The 16,848-nt window shown below is 38.4% G+C and overlaps 1 protein-coding gene across 5 annotated transcripts in view; it reads right to left on the bottom strand.

Annotated features, from left to right (window-relative positions):
- DNAJB6 (DnaJ heat shock protein family (Hsp40) member B6) overlaps positions 1–16,848 on the bottom strand; it is a 58,851-nt gene that overhangs the window by 26,030 nt on the left and 15,973 nt on the right. For 4 of the 5 annotated variants that reach the window (XM_082288753.1, XM_082288750.1, XM_082288751.1 and 1 more), the window contains exons 6-8: positions 7,636–7,767; positions 6,649–6,793; positions 5,089–5,159 (exon numbers count right to left, since the gene is read on the bottom strand). In XM_082288753.1, coding sequence (XP_082144879.1) covers positions 5,089–5,159; positions 6,649–6,793; positions 7,636–7,767 — 348 coding nt within the window. Of the gene's footprint in view, positions 1–3,032; positions 5,160–6,648; positions 6,794–7,635; positions 7,768–16,848 lie in introns of those variants that run through there. The other variant, XM_082288754.1, reaches the window with a different exon arrangement.

Raw genomic sequence — 16,848 nt, 5'->3', positions numbered from 1 at the left:
AAAAACTACCTATTTTTAGTGAGTTTAAAATTAACTCAATATGCTGCAAAGTTAACTTTATTGTAAAAGCCAGAGAACTAAAGAGACAATTCTATTTAACAGTGTCCTTCTGGCAAAATGTTTTATCTTCTCAATTAAACATACTTTAATCCCCACCACGACATTGGAAGCTGACATCATCTGAAAGTATCCAGCAGGTAATTAGCAGCCAGGCTATCAGTGCAATAATCTACCTCACACCAGGACAGCCCAGCTTTCAGGCCTGGGTACTATCTCCTCCAAACTCCTTCATATCTTTCGGCCACAGCAGCATGACAAGAGCATAGAGTACTCATGTGGGGTTTTGATTAACTTTCTACCAGCTGTTGTAAGTGAGATAACACCTAATGCAGTGCTGAGTCGTCCAGAATAGAGTTTTCAGACAAGTTTCAATGAGTTTCAATCAGCAGTCAACTTGCACAAGTTCAGGGTTACAGCTCTGATCATCACAGGATTTTAATTCTTTCATTTTTTTTTAATCTCACAGCAGCATCTCAATCATGAGGTTTATTATTTTGTGAATGTATGACCTATATAGCAGAGTATAAACCAACCACCTTCAGCTCTAACCTTTCAGGAGTGCATTTCACTCAACAACCAACTCTAGCCAAGGTATTCTTTTCAAAACGAAGTAGGAAACCCACTAGAATTATAAATTCAAAGGTACAGTTTGTAATACTAACAATGTAAACATTCTTCATTCCAGCACTGTGGCAACATAAGGACCATTTCAGCATTTCAGGTGGAAGATAAGTTCTGTACCTACAACCTCTTGAAGACAAACAGTAACAAGAAAACCCAAACTGTCTGTGTTGAGTACTATGCAAACCAAGTCTATGGTCACAATTCAATCCTAAAGTAAACAAGCCCCGAGGGAGCAGACAGTGCAAACAAGCTTAAGTTAAAAAAGGAAAGTTTCAAAGTTTGGTTACTGACTGGCAGATTACTGATGTCCATATTGCCACTAGCCCATGAGAATACCATGACTTAAAAATAAGCCTAAATACCGAGACATCCAAAAATCACAACCAAAAAGGCAGATTTTCCAAAAATACTAAGAAACACTTCCACAAAAAAGTTAACAAGTGTTCTAATACTAAGTACTGAGCACTTTTCGAAGGTTGTCTGACCACAAGCCTCAAAGAGCTGTAGCATTCATTCTGCAACACAACTATCTTCAGAAGCACTATCCTGTTACAGCCACAGATTAAACTCAGGCAAAGGAGGTATTAAGCTCACTTCTCAAACAGAACAGAAGCAGACTCAGGAACTCACACTTCCAAAATTAAAAAAATAAAATCTACCATTATCGCTGGACCATCCCACAGATGGTCTGAAACACAGCACAACTAAATACAAAAGACAAACTTCCAGTTACACCTAATGCCAAAACACTGAAGGACTCAAGGAAACAGGATAACCAACCACAAACACTGAGAAGAGACACAAAAGCCTTGGGCTTAGAGATGATGGGGTTTTAAATCTTTTACAATCTTGTTTTCAGCATTCTAACTCAGCTCATCAATTAATCACAAGCTGATACAGGAGCCACCTTACAAATGCTATGTACACATTGTCTGCAGAGCAGCTTTGTCACCTACACCACAAACCAACCCCTCTCATTCTCAGCAGAGAAGGTATTGTGAGAACTGAGAACTGCAGGAGTGCAGCCATTTTACAATGTGAAGCATTCTGACACAAAATACCAAACTCCTTCAGTAAAGCTGAGTGGAAGGGGTGCCATGCAATCTATAGAGAAACCAGAGTTAGTGTGCTGCACTGGAATTACTGCCATGCACAAGGGACCAGAAAGAGGTTGCACCAGGAGAAAGCATTACAAAGTTCTTGTATCCACCAATGAACTTTGAAGCAGAGCATGAAAGAGTAAATGACTTAGCAGGTTCAAAAACTCCATCTCAGTTTTTCCAAACCACTGGGGAAGCTTAATTTAAATGGGATGGTGTCCCTAAACATTGAAAATTAATCCCTCATGTATGAAAAGATAGCACTTTTAATCCAACAGCACCTGGTTTTGAAAGTTGCCTCATCCCAGTGTACATTTGATGCCTAGCATTTGCTATCAAGAATCTTTTCTGTTATTATTTTGTACTGTTTTGGCCAAAATTGAAGTTTAAGGAAACCTGCTGCCCTTGATGATCTATCACTTCTAGTGAACAGGTCATGTACATCCATGAAAATTATATATTAGAAAGGAACAACATAAAGTTTTTTTTTTCAAAGCAACCTAACAAGTAGGTTTTCAGGAGAAAATAACTAAATTCAGCAGAAGAAATTCTGAATGTAACATGGAATGTGAATTTATTTTGTGTTTTAAAAATGAAGCTGGATGCAAGAAGTTGCATCCCAAAAAAATGTTGGATGTGGTGTTATTTCAAAAAAACACACTGAACGAGATTGAGACTATTAGGTTTAGGTCAAGTAAATGATGACAGTGTTTTACATCTGGAACTGCCAATCCAATGATATAGATGGACCAAGACCACATATCCAGTTCAACCACCAGCCTATGGAAACACGGGTGTGTGGGTATGTCACTCCTGCAGGAATCTACTGCCAAATTCGGCCTTCTGCTGACTCCTTCCTTGTGTTTTGCCAGTTTCTCTTTCTACCAAGGAAGTGCAGCACTGCCATTTTAATGCTGCATTTTGGCCAACTCTGACAAGCAGCTTGAGGGACCTGAAGGCAGAACAGAAACTATCCAAAACACTGGATCTTGAGCACATTTAGTGTTAAAAAATTTCACCATAGAACCCTGGAGTGACTTGTTTGTGTGTAACACTGTGAGAAGGACCACACTTTTCTAGGTAAGAAGATAAGCATGCTGGTACAGATTTGCCACCTTAATTGTGTTCTTAACCTATGCAAGGTAATTTAAATATTGAAGATGATGACCTGGAATAAAACTAAAAGGCGAAGTTTGGCATTTTAATATAAAACCTATGGGTATCCACAGGAAGGCATTCAAACTCAACTCCAGATTGTCCTAATTTTATTTGACTTGGTTAATCAATTTTAAAGCACTTTTTACAATTTACATAATTTAAAGGAGCACAGTGCATCCTATAAATATAAATTAACATTTTTAATAACTCAAGACATCACAACAAAGCCAAATTTTGAAATAAATTTCTTGTTTAGTTATCTGCATCAAGAAGTAACATACATGGGGAGGGGGAAAAACAGCATTAACAAGAAAACACTGTTTAGTTCTAAACTAAGTTTGTGCTTCTACATCAAAAACACAACACTGAAGTGACAGGAGCTCTGCAAAGAACTTGAAAAGGTACATAACTGTTTTAGTCCCAAAACCAAAGTATGTATTTATTTTTTCTTCTACATGTTATTTTTTTCAGTTCTATCAAATTAGCATTAATGGTAGAGGGACAAAAGTACAATATACTAACTTTACTGCAAATACAAATTCTGTTGTAGCAGTTTGTTAGCTTGGTTTGGCTTAAGTTGAAATGGTTTTCCTGCATGAAAAACAAGAGCATATCTTTTCAATGTATTTAATAATCAACACATTTGTTAGTACAAAGCAGATGGTGTTCAGCAAGAAGGCATTAGGTGATCATTCGAAAACACCATGCTTTTTTTTTTTTTTTTTTTTTAAACACTAAGCCACTCTGAAGAGTTTTGTGAAGGCCAGATGTTCAAAGCTGGTGCACAGATGAAAACTGCAGATCCATGATTTATGCATGGAACTAGCCAGAACCTGGCAGGTGTTAACATACACCATTAATTACCTGCATGCTTTCTCTGTGACACACCAAAACCAACTCATCTTTTCCCTAAACTTTGAAAATCTGGTCTTAGCTACAAATGAACACTTTACTTCACTCCATTAATTTAGCAAAGGGCATTAATCCATCTTTCAATTTTTGTTTGAGGACTGAAAATAAGTCTTTTTGTAATTATTAAATGTTAAATAAATAAATTTATTAAATGTATATTTATATTTACTACAGATTATTTTTTGAAGCAAATCTCAATCTCAGAATTTAAAACTTTAGGAAACTTTTTAAAATAGAGTTGCTTCAGGCCTAGACCTAAAATAATTACATATTAGGGCAAAAGATGGAGTTAGAGAGTCAGCCTCTGAATGCTCCTTAAAAATAGGTACTTCAAATACCGGTTTAGAAATGAAATTAAAAATCATGTTTTCAGTCATACTGAAGAAAACATCTGCAAAGAAAAAAAGGCCCTCATCCTTAAGATCGAAGAAAAAGATGGTAAGGAGAAAAAAAAAAAAAAAAAAAAGCACCGTTTTCCCAAGTTGCCCAAATCACACACAGACACAGGAAGGTTACAAATGCCATTCATGAAAGAATGCACCACAAACATCAGCATTTATTCATTTTGAATTTTTTTTTAGCAAATGACAAAAGACTCAGCTCACTGGCTTCACTTTTGTTTATCTTTTGCTTACATTACACATTTAAACATTTGTCAAAACTTACTAAAGTTGTCTGCATTCATGCACAACTAGAAAACATCCTTAATTTATTTAAACCAGAAATGCATTACCAGAAATGTATTAACATTGTTCACTACTAAACATTAAAAAAAAAAAAAAAAAGTTGAAATTATTAAAAAGGTTATCCTGGAACTGTTAACTTCACAGCAGACTTAAACTACTAATTGGCTCACATTTCAAACTGGAAAAAGCAAGATTCATGCTAGTGTTAGTGTACATCTCGCCCTAGCACTACTGAAGGATCATGGTTCACCTTGATCACAGATAAGAAAAGAAAAGTGCATACAGAAGTTTACAACAATTTTAAGGACAAAAAATGGTCCAATTGATGTGGTCCCAACAATTAACTCAAAAGTCTATGACAAATATGAGCTTCTGTGAGCTACTTATACTACTTAAGATTGAGTACGGATATACAGAAAGTTGAATTCATTTGAAATCTTCAAAAAATGTTCCTGTCAATCCTCAAATGGTGGCTGTTATAGCTTAAAATTTCTGTTAAATGCGTGCGTTGAATTACTTGTTATCCAAGCGTAGCAGCTGCTCCTTACCATTTATTGTTAGCGACCTTAACTGGCCATCTTCTTCAACTTCTACTCTCTCTTGTCCATTCTCAATAATCCTGTAGGATAAAAACACCACGAGCCATTTTAGAGCACTGCAGGCAGTTTTAAACACACACCAGACCTCGGCTTAGATAACGAACTGTAAGGGAGCACCACCTGCTTAATGCAACTGTACTTGGCAAGCTTTGGTATTTACCAGCGCCAGAGCTGTCACCAGTAACCATCTGCATTTCCCCACTGCTTACTCAGGAACATTGCCTTCTGGAAGCTGGAATCCTCCAGGATGTAGAGTTCACAGTTAACAGCTGCCACCTCATACATTGTCACAGTTGTGCTCACACTACACACTGTTACCTAGGCCTAAATGCCTTGACAGATCAACTGCACAATCTTGACATTGCATTTAGTCCCTACCCATTTGTTAAATGTTTGATATTTTAGATCCAATCACAGTTTCTCATGATGTAAGGCACACGAGACAGTCTTTAATCCACTTGAAATTTGATCAGAGCAAGTAATTTGTGGACCTACTATACACCAACTTTATGACCAGCATGTATGTTACAAAATTCAAGTATCCCTGACTGAAAAGAGATTAAAGAGCTTTTGAGTTTTCAGATTATTCTGAAATCTGACCACACTAACTAGCATGTGACATGATTTTTCTGAAATCTGACCACACCAGAGACTGTGTTTAAGTGGTCAAGATGATAGGAGCTCTCCAGTACAACAGATCACAGAAGAACCTTACACTTAAAAGTATGGGACGCAAGTTAACAAAATAATTCATCCTCCCTTGCTTTTCCATAATTTTTTATTAAGTATTGAAATTACATTTAACTACTTGTTCAGTACTCCTATATTGATCATAACATTCCATGTAGGTTATTCTATAGCTAACTAAGACTCGGGTTTCCCAAATGCAATGATTGTAAGTATGAAATGGAGAGAGGGTACACTGTGTACAGGACTTGAAAATTCACTTTCCAACAAACAGCCACATTTTTCTCCAAAGCAGGCTTCAGTTGCTTATTTCACTTAACAGACAGAAGAAAATTACTAGAAAGACTTCACTCAAACACTGCCTAGGAAAGCACACTAAGCAGACATTAGGTAAAATTCTTTCATTATGTCTGCAAAACTAAAAGTCTTCCCAATTCCCAGTTAAAAGCTTCACAATCAGTAGACACCAAGCACTTTCCTTCCAGAAGTTCAAGCTGACTGGGCAGACAGTAGTCAAGGACCGTAATAAGAGGTGCAGCCCTACATAGGAGGTTCTGATGCCTAAAAAAGCTTCAGCTACAGCACTAATTAACTCAATAATGCCAAGAAGAGACACAGAACCCAATAAAATACTTCAAAATGTGTTCAAGCATTCTGAGAAATCCAAGTAATATGATGAACACAACAACAAAAGTAAAAAAAATGTACCTACATGTATCACTGTATGTATGTGTACAAAGATGTAGTACATTTATATGCATGTAATTATAGGTATGTAAGTCTCTACATATAGTTTCATATAAATATATTTATATCACTTACTTCTTTGTAGTAATTCTTCTGCCATTAACTATTTTAGTTGAGGTTGATACTGATTTGAAGTTTCCCATCCCACTGCCACCAAATGACGTAGAAGAGAACGATGAAGTAAGGCCTCCATGTCCCAGTGAGCTGAACGAAGTAAAACCTATTGAAAAAGAAGGCATTTGACTACAAATATAATTCTGCATGACTGTGGAATCCAAATTTATCATCCATTCAGACTACATCCTACTTTCAGGAAGCCCTCAGCTGGTTGCATCACACAGCATCAGTGACTAAATGGCACTGAACACCAGCGTGAGAATAAAACCATGGCTCCAGCCCCATCCATTTCTCACATATGGACCCACAGTTCAAGTTCCAAATGCACAACACTGCCCAAAAACCATTTGTCAACTCCTCCCCTGAAAAGGCATTCAAGCCTGTCAGCTGAACTCAACCTTTATCCACCCTCTGCACTCAGGGGAAAGCCAGCAACTCTAACGAATCTGATCACCAGCTTTAGTGCAGATGTTGGGATGCCCAGAGCTGGCAGACAGAACAAGTCCTGCATCAGTAACATCCCAACCAATACCCAGAATCCCAGCACTCTGCCAGCAACTCCCAGCAGCCTCCAGGATACACATCAGCACTCAAACTGACTAAGAAGCACCATGGAGTTAAGGCACATGTTTTTCAAGACCTGTAATAAAAGCCATCGCACCCCTAAAAGCAAACAGAACAAAAGAATTCTAAAGCTACAAAGAAACTGCAGCACCAAAATAAAGAAAACAAAGTTCTACTTCTTAGAGATCTGTTCACTTTATATGAACTTTCAGGTAGCCCAAATACTGTAACTATAGCTTTATTTACATTTACACCTTACAGAGAGCAGCTCAATTTAAAAAAATACAAACAGTCCCAAAATTTCCTGAATGGAGAAGCCATCTTATTATACTGCAGTCCTTTGTGAGCCAAAATTGCATTCTTAAATGTTGTGGTATTTACCTGTGTCAAATGGAGAAAAACCACTTCCAAAAGCAGGGAATCCACCAAAGGCAGAGAAAAATGATCCACCACCTCTGTTTCTGCTTCCCCTTGGACCCCGCCTGCCCCCGAAGAAGTCCTCAAAAGGGTCTTCTACAAAACAGAACACAACATTTGAGAGGTCAATATTATTGAGTGATTCTGTATTTAATCATTAGGGATTCTTTATGTAAAAAAAAAAAACCAAAACAAAACATTTTTTGTTACAGGTAAGATTTTTCCTTTGAAATATTTGAGGCTACTGAACTAAGACTCCTCCAAAGGTAATTCCTATGCTCCTCCTGGTCTAAATTCTGCTTGCTGCTGGACCTAAAATTAAAATTAATTTTATTCGTAAAAAGTAGTTGATTTCTTTATTTTATCTGTTTAGCATTATAAACTAGTAAACCTAATGGAAAATATTGCATACAGGTACCTGAACTTTCTAGCTTATTTCTATTCAAGATTTATTGTGGATCACCATGATCTGAAAAGTAACTTCCAGATAGGTTGTATTAATTATTGAAATCTAAGAACAGAAGCCAGGGATTGATGACTCATAATCCTAAAGTGTTCCAAGTGTTTAATTTAGCACTTGCCACATTAGATACTCCAAACATGTATTCTGATGCACATTTAGCAGAAAAGTATGGAGCTTTACACACTGTCCCAAAGAGGCATTTGGTCTGTACCAAGCAGGAGGAAGAGGGCAAAAACAGAGAAAGGGGGTCATGGATAAAATGCTATTTCAAATTCAAGTTCCACTGTTGTGTCATTCAGAACAGCTATTGTTCCATTCCCACCAGGAAGACAATAGTCTCTTTCCAAAAAGAAAACAGGGGTGGCTGGGGGGACAATGGGCCATGGAGTACAACACCAGCACCTACACAAGCAATCTTTATTTACTAGAATTACCAGAAAAATGCTTTTTTCTAATTCGCTTGAGACAAAGAGTAACAGAAAACAATTGTAATCATAAAACATAATACCTGCATTAAAACCAGAAAAGTTTAGGAACTACAACTACTCTCTTCATCAATCACAACTCTCCCAGAGTGAGTGTTGTAGAGTACACCAATGATTTTACCAAGTTTTGCAAACAGAAACTCAATATTGAAAGGTACCAGTCTGAAACACTGCTCAGAATAAGCTTTTAGTGAAAAATGCAGAACCTGGTGATAGCAGCAATAGAGGTATAAAGCAAGGAGAGACTTGTGACTGCCTGACTGTTCAGAATTACCACTGAAAAAGAGAAGGTCAGAAATGCAGTGTTTGTTCCACCTCTGGTACCTCCACAAAAATCCCAGCTGATTTATGATAAATCACCAAGTTAATGCAATATGCATTATGCACCATTAAGTAATCAATATGATAATAAAAAGATATAAGCTACCACCTGGTTTTTGTGCAATTACTTAAATGTGAAACGTCACAATGTATTTATGCTGAACGAGGGCAGCTGCTAAAAAATAACCCTACCCCTCTCCTAACCTCCATAGTTAGTGAGTAGACACAGGACCAAACTTTTATCTTACATACAATAGGCAAGCAAGTGATAAGATTTTTTCTATCTCCCACACTTTTTGCTTTGCAGCTTCTTTTCTTTCCATGTAAAGCAGGTTTTCCGCAATATAAAGATGACCTGTTTAACCAACACTTGAGCATGGAAATATGAGAATTATTGTAATTTCCAAAACAAGCACTATGTCCATTTAAAAAAAGGCCAGTTTTGTCAGTCTAGCATATCAACCAGCAAGTACAACCACTGCAGTTAATTGTTTTGTAGTCCAATTTATTCTCACAGGAATGACTCATAGGTTAGTTATGAAGGTCATTCACTCACGTGTACAAATGATCTATATTATATTACTCCCAGTGTTAAGCTTTCTATTTATAATCCAAATTTTCTTGTTACCTGGAGTTTGAATAAAAACAAAACAACCTATCATGTAAGCTTTGAGTTTTTAATCTCCCACAGCATATCAGTCTGTTCTGCAAGTCAATCTCTCCTCCCCAGCACAACAGCTGCAGAAACAAAGTTATTTAAGGGAAGATCATAGACTCTCCTAGAGATCCCTGCTTTCAACCCAGCTTCTCAGTGGATTATTGCCACACCAAAATCTAATCAAGACTTGCCATGCCTTATCAACCTGCACAGCAAAGGAAGAGGTCAGCACTTGGTATCAGCACGTGTTCAAACGTCAGGTGATTGCTGTCAGCAGCCCTGGGGACAATCCTCCAGTGCTCTTCCTGTAATTCTCTCAAGTAAGACAGACCAACCACTCTTCCGCACTGCACTGCAGAATGCTCAGCAAGATGAATTATGCAGAGACAGAAAAAGGGGAAGGATTTTTCAGAGAAACTATTCCTTTAATATTTTGACAGCCAAGTACAGCAGGCAGAAGAAAAAAAAAATACCAAAAAACATTGAGAGAAGGCAGCAGGAGGCTGCTGCACTATAATTTTTTGTATCTACCACTAAATACACATTAATATAGCAACCTCACAGCTACTCAGACCCTGTTTATGCTTTTACCCCCTAAATCAGGATGATTAATAGCACAACTCAGCAAAATAATAACATTTCAGCCCTGTAAGTCTATTTTAGCAGAATCCTTCCATCCCCAATAACCTTTTCACAAAGAAAGCCTTTTCCAAACAGTTAAAATGCAGGGTGTTGGGGTTTTTTTTAATGATTCCTCTTATTATAGTCATTTTGGTATTTCCAGTCCATTTTTTACTGAATATGAGCAGCATATCAGATTAAGAAAACTAAGCAGCAAAAAGAAAAGAAAAAAAAATTCAAAAATGTGAATACAACTTCCAAGCTTCAGATAACCAAAATGCTAAACCAGTGATACTTAAGAGTATTAGTAAATACTGTTTGGAGATAAAACTCTGTATATTATAATTTAGGTATTACCAGAAGCTTATAGGAGGACAGAGTATTAGATTCAGTTTCAAGAAAAATGTTGCACTACACTCCTAATGCAGAATTTGCGGTGCTGTCAAAACAGCAGATGAGGAAAAACAAAAGGTGACAAACATCAAGAAAGCCAGTGAGACAGACTTATCTATCAACAACAGCAGATGACATGAAACTTTTTGGAAAAAGGCAAATGCTTAAGCAAAGAACACATGTTCTTTGCCCATTACCAAAACACCAGACAAAATGAAGATCTTCAGGACTCTTGCTGTTACTAGGTAGGAAGACTGAAGTTACAGAAGCCAAAAAGCCAATGTGGAGATTGGAACACAAAACCCCCAGCAATACAAAAGACTGTACACTAACAAACCTGTCTGAAAATAATTGCATTAGAGGTAATGTTTCCAAGAAAATTTACTTTCTTTAGAAAAATCTTTGCTAATTCAAATGTAACAGCTGTCTTCTTCCTCTGGGCAAAACATTAAACCTGCTCCCTGCAAACCATGGAATATTACCTTGCTTTTCTGTAGTCACAGGAAAAGAATTTCACCTCTAAACAGGTCAAATAACAACAACTACTGTAATAAATATCTCCCTGCAGTTCAAAATAAGGCAGGCCATGATCTCTTCACTCTGAGGAGTCCCCAGCTGCAACACAGAAACAGGATTTTCTCTCTTTCAGCTCATGGCAGAATACTACTTAAAAGATGTGATTGTTTTCCTTTCCTGCCTTGTGATCATGGAACCAAATAGCAAGTTGCACTAATTCACTGATCCAAAAGAACACTGAGTTGTTGCTTTCTGTTGCACCCATGAGCCAATCTGATTCAGCACTGGCAAGACTGGTGTTTCTGAAAAAAAATGGCCAGAAAAGCACCATACAACGGGGAAGGAGGAAAAGGAGGCAAACCCCACAATTTGAAGTGTACCATAATGCAGTTTAAATTAATGAAATTCATTATAGCAATCTAAGGCATTAGCTGAAATCACAATACATGATAATCTACAAGTGACACATTTCCTACGGCAGTCACTTCTACCAAGACCCTTGTATCCTGGCCTTTGCTTGGGGAACTAGATCAGGAATTGATATGCTGAAAAGAGCATCTCCAGACAAAAGAAAGTTCAGCCACATCAATTCTTTGCTACAGTTTCCCATGTGGCTGTAAAAGCAACTGTGCTGGTTACAAGGCAGGCAGCAGCCAAAGTGCCCAAGAGTCAAAGGCAGCACAGGAAGATGCTTTCAGTCACAGAACAATGTTTTTGCTGACTGAGTGTTGAGCACGTTCCACAGCAATGCCATCATTCACCTCCAAAAATCAGAGGTGTTGAGATAAATGGTGAGCTGTCAGCAAATGCTCTGCCATGCACTGTCACAGTCAGAGATGTTGATAATCTTTTAGGGATAGTGTGCAACGGGAATTACCCTGTCCAAGCAGGATCACTGCTCAGGCCCCACTGGCTGGGACCACCTCCCCAACCAGTGACCCTTCTTTCCTTTATTCTCTGCCACCAGGGCCTCACTACTGCCTCTACCAAAACAGGACACCTGAGCCGACTACTCGCATTACGGATGCAGGGGGGCGGCACAGGAGGGCGGCACAGGGTAATGGAGAAAGGATAAAGGATGCTGTTCAGCCCCTGCAGAAGGGCACGGCCACACCCAGTGGCATCGAGCATTGCTACAGTAAGCAAAGGCTGCCTGCCCCATCCTTTCTTTATATCAAAAGCATCCTGTAATGACTTTATACATCCTGCCAGAAGAGAGTCTCAAATGCAGGTCTGAAAAACGCGTTTATGCAAAGGGCTACAAATATGATACCTACAATACAACAGAATTCTTGGAGTAGCTGTTTTTTATCTTGTCTCCTATTCAAAAAAAAAAAAGTTTCAAAGATGCAAATTTGCAGTAAACACAACCTCATGCTACAGCTGGAGAACACTCAGGCACTAAAAAACATACAGAACTGGATGGACCACAGAAACCTGTAAGGACTTTTGCATGGAAATACTTTCTTTCTTACAAAATAAGCACAATGTTGATGCCCCTTACTCAGAAGGGACACTAAGATGTTGTTGCAAGCACTGTTACTCCACCTGCCTAATGTTTCAGCACAGTCTTTGTAATTGCTCACTTTCATAAATTAGATGTCAAACAGATATATGCCTCACTTATTTAATAAATTACCAGCACAAGAAGCATTTGGAATTCCTTCTAATGGTATACAGCAGAGATCTTGGGATTAATTATTTTCTAGAAAAGAAGACTTAAAATATCACCTTTGAACACCATCTATATGGTAATTACAAAGATGCTGGAATACAGTAATCAGCACTTCATATTTATTAAATGAATGCTCAAATGTTCAGGCACACCTTAAAAATGCAGGTAACTTCCATTACCTCTGTATGACCTGCTCTCCTTGGGCTATGTTCAGCATTTGTCCTCTGACCAATTTAATCAGCTAGCTGTCCAAGAAAACCAAATCAAACCATTTTCTTGGGGGCTAATAACCTGAACTGGCTTGGGATTCTCAAGACAGACTTTGGTTAGTGTGCTATCAAACAGTTTCTCAATCTATCTAATGGGACATTAGACATACATTAAAGTTTTAAGATAAGCATGAAATTTGGAGCAAGGCCTCCTCCCTTTCAGCAGGAGAAACTATGTATTAGTTTGGCCATGGAGCCACAGCACTACCTACTCCTGTGTGTAATGCTGTCTGGGTGAAACAATTCCTGTGTTTCAAAAATCCCTCTTTGAACCTATCAAGTTATTTCTGAAAAATTCCTAGTGAGATTTGGACCATTCGGTGGATAATTCTGATCTAAGACTGGTGGTGAAATAAAACTGTACCTTCATACCAAAGCAATGAATGCACATGCAAATCTGTGAGCACTTCATAAATTGCACCAAAAGCTGCAAATTTACGTCAACAAAAAGATTAATTACCAAGACAACACTGCTGCTCAAGACAGCTTTAACTGAAAGCCACCTCCATTTTCAGTTTTAATAACCCATTTTACTAACAAATACATTCTGCATTAGAACATTTAAACAATCAATTATCAGAAATGGGATAGCATGTGAATTAAAAGCATGATCTGATTCTTATGTGAATCTTTTGCCACAGCAAGACAACTTTCTGTCCTTGAGACAAGTAATGAAGCTGCCCCATTCAGGAAAAACGTTCTAAAACACGTATCATGTGGAGTTTGCAATGATTACTGCACATAAAATTTCCTCTTCCTTGTCAGGTTAAGTCTGTTTTGCCTGGATACTAGAAGCAACTCACTGTACTTTTCCAGAAGAGTCCTGATTCTTTTTATGTAATCAATATTACAGTAGTCAATCTAAAGTAAATCTGTCCTTTGATGGAACCGAGCTACATACCAGATAACTAGCTAGTTGACATTCTCTGTGACAAATATTTATATCTAACTAGCTGTATAAAAGTGTTGTTTAATTTTACCTTTCATTTCCAAGAGTACAGATTTTTAAATATCACATAAACCAGGTAACCAGAATTCTCAAGGAAAAACTCCATAGAATGCATATGGGTTAATATGCATTATCTGGTATTAAATTTAGATTAAACTACATCATGAATTCTACTTGACAATCTGAGAAAAACATTTAAGTCATTTATATATTACCATCTCCAAATGTATGTTGACAAAACTAAAATGTTTAGGAACCACAGCTAAACTGTCAAGACTACAATGTTTAAGGATACTCCACAGACAGACTTCTCTTGGACATCAAAGTCTAGAGAGGGCATTCACCAGGAGCAATTTATCATGTCACATTAGTAACACATTCTACCAGAGGGAAAAGCCTGATTCCTTGTGGGATTCATTTAACTAGACATACAGGCACTTAAAACAGTTTGAAATGCCCTGAAACATCCTGTCAAGCTTGTAGACACTGCTGCTGGACAATCCTGGTCTGCTCTAGGCCCCAAGTTGTATTTTCTAGCCCACACACAAATTACTCAGGCATCATAGATACACCTGGTGACAGCTGAGATGATTTAGGGTGTGTATGCAGCTTCAAGTCTACAAAAAAACGAATTAACTCCTGTCTCGGTTTTTGAGACAAAACTTCAGGAGGAAACACTCCGGAATGAGTGTTCCTCCCCTCTTCCTCAGTCAGTGAGACAAATGGGTCACAAGGAGTGAAAGTGGGAAAAAGAAATCAAACTGTTTATTAACACATGAACAAAACAGGGTAGAACAGGATTTTAAAAAACCCCTCAAAATACAACGAATTCCCAGAGAGGGAACAGACACGTGGGCTTGGGCCAGCCGGGGCCACCCCCGCAGGCTCCCCGGACCGGCGAGGAGGGAAGGGAGGCAGTGAGGCAAGGGGAAAGAAAGGGAAAAAAGAACAAGAAAAAACCACAAACCCAACAGAACCTTTTCCCAGCTAGCTGGAACACAAAGGAAACCAAAAAGCAGCCCAGCGCTCCCGGCGCGATCCCTTCCCAGCCCTGCCCAGAGCCGGGAGCCCCGGGCTGAGCCGCTCAACGCCCCCGCGGGTCCCGGCTCCGGCCCCGCCCCGGGCCCGTCTTAAAGGCACAGCGTCCTCGGGCACTGAGCGGACGGGTAAGGGACAAAGCGGCTCCATAACATCAGCCCAAGACAACTCCCTAAGGAGTTTTTGTTGGGTAATGCTAGGATCTTGTTATACCAACTCCATCTTTCAAAGTAACTCCTCACTGGTAACACCTTCCAACACAGAACCCACTCTTGAAGTGAGACTCTGAAAAGCCTCTAAAACAAAACCAAGTCAATTCTTTAACTGCCCAGAAACAGAGCCCAGCCTACACCAAAACACATCAATTTCTGTTCCTCAGCCTGAAGCAGCAGTCTTTCATCAATACACCTCCACTACCAGTGGTAACACTGGAATCCTTCCCTCCTGTGAACTGTTAAAGTACAGAAGAAGGTCTTTGAAAAGTTTACAAGTAAAATACAAACAAAAACACTACATGGAACACAAATAAACCAAATGAAGGCAAGCACTATATATAAATTGAGTAGGATATAATTTAAGTATAAAAGTTTCAGTATACTGAAATGAGAAACCAATCCCTACATTAAGAGCAAACAGTGAGTTACAATGTCAAAGAACAGTCAGAGAGCCAGAAGTGTATGGGACAGACTGAACACCAGGTCACCAGACACTGCTATACCAAGGCACTACTTCGCAATGCGAAGTGCAGTGCTGCCTAGGAAGCACCAACTTCTCTTCCTGTCGTAAGAATCACCACCCAGTTGTAGGTCAGAGGCTAAAAACTAATCCTAGGAGAGCTCACCAGGAGTACACACTCAGCTGTAACCATGTCACAAAAAGCAAGGCCACAACTCTCAAAGAGTAAGAATTAACCATCTGTCATAGTATCAGATCAAGCTTTTAAAAGCACTTGCCTTCATGTACCCCTACTAATACAAAGGATTTGCCTGAAAAAAACAGCAAAAAAACTGTGACTGTCTCCAGTGCAACACGCAGCATGTAACATTAACTTTGCTCCATTTTGAAGTTTTCAGAGCTGTCTCCAACAGTATTACAGATTTTCACTGGAAAAGTCCGAGGGGACTCAGCAGTTTAAAATCACCACAGAGGTCTTCATACATTCTGTCATTTTCTACAGATGAATAAAGATGCCTCTGTTTATAAAGAAAACTTTCTGTAACTGCAATAACAGTGCAGTATAGCTCAGTGGCGTTGAACATACTCGATTCATAGCACAATTTTAGAAATTCTTCACATCCATAAATTTACAGGAATTATGCATATGAATGCTGCTCTTTACATACTCAATGACAATCAGGATATAGAGAGTCCCACCTGCATTCTGTGGGCTTCACTATGTGCCACTTCAAACTGTATAAAAAGTACAAATGTTTTAAAGTATTTATTCAATTTCATCTTTGATTCCACCAGTGCACATTTTTAGAAAACATGACCTCAGTCCTTATTTAGTTGCTTAGAATATCAATTATAACCTGAGTAGCTCCTTAAGAAGTTACTAGTTCTACAGAAAACTCATCACCAAGTTGAAAACTCCTCATTTTTAGAAGATAATTTAGCTTATTATTCAGGACAGAACTGTTCCACTAGTGTTTCAACACAGCAAAATCTACAAGGGCTCTAGTTCACCAATACAAATATCCATGCTATACATGCTTGCTTTTGGCATTATAAAATGCACTACATTCAGCTCAAAGCACACATTTTTACGTTGCACTATCTTAAACATTAA

The sequence above is a fragment of the Coloeus monedula genome (assembly GCF_965178545.1).
Source record: "Coloeus monedula genome assembly, chromosome: 1".
In the NCBI taxonomy this organism is placed as follows: Eukaryota; Metazoa; Chordata; class Aves; order Passeriformes; family Corvidae; genus Coloeus; species Coloeus monedula.
Note: the sequence above shows the minus strand (reverse complement) of the source record. Positions and strands in the feature narration are given on the sequence as shown.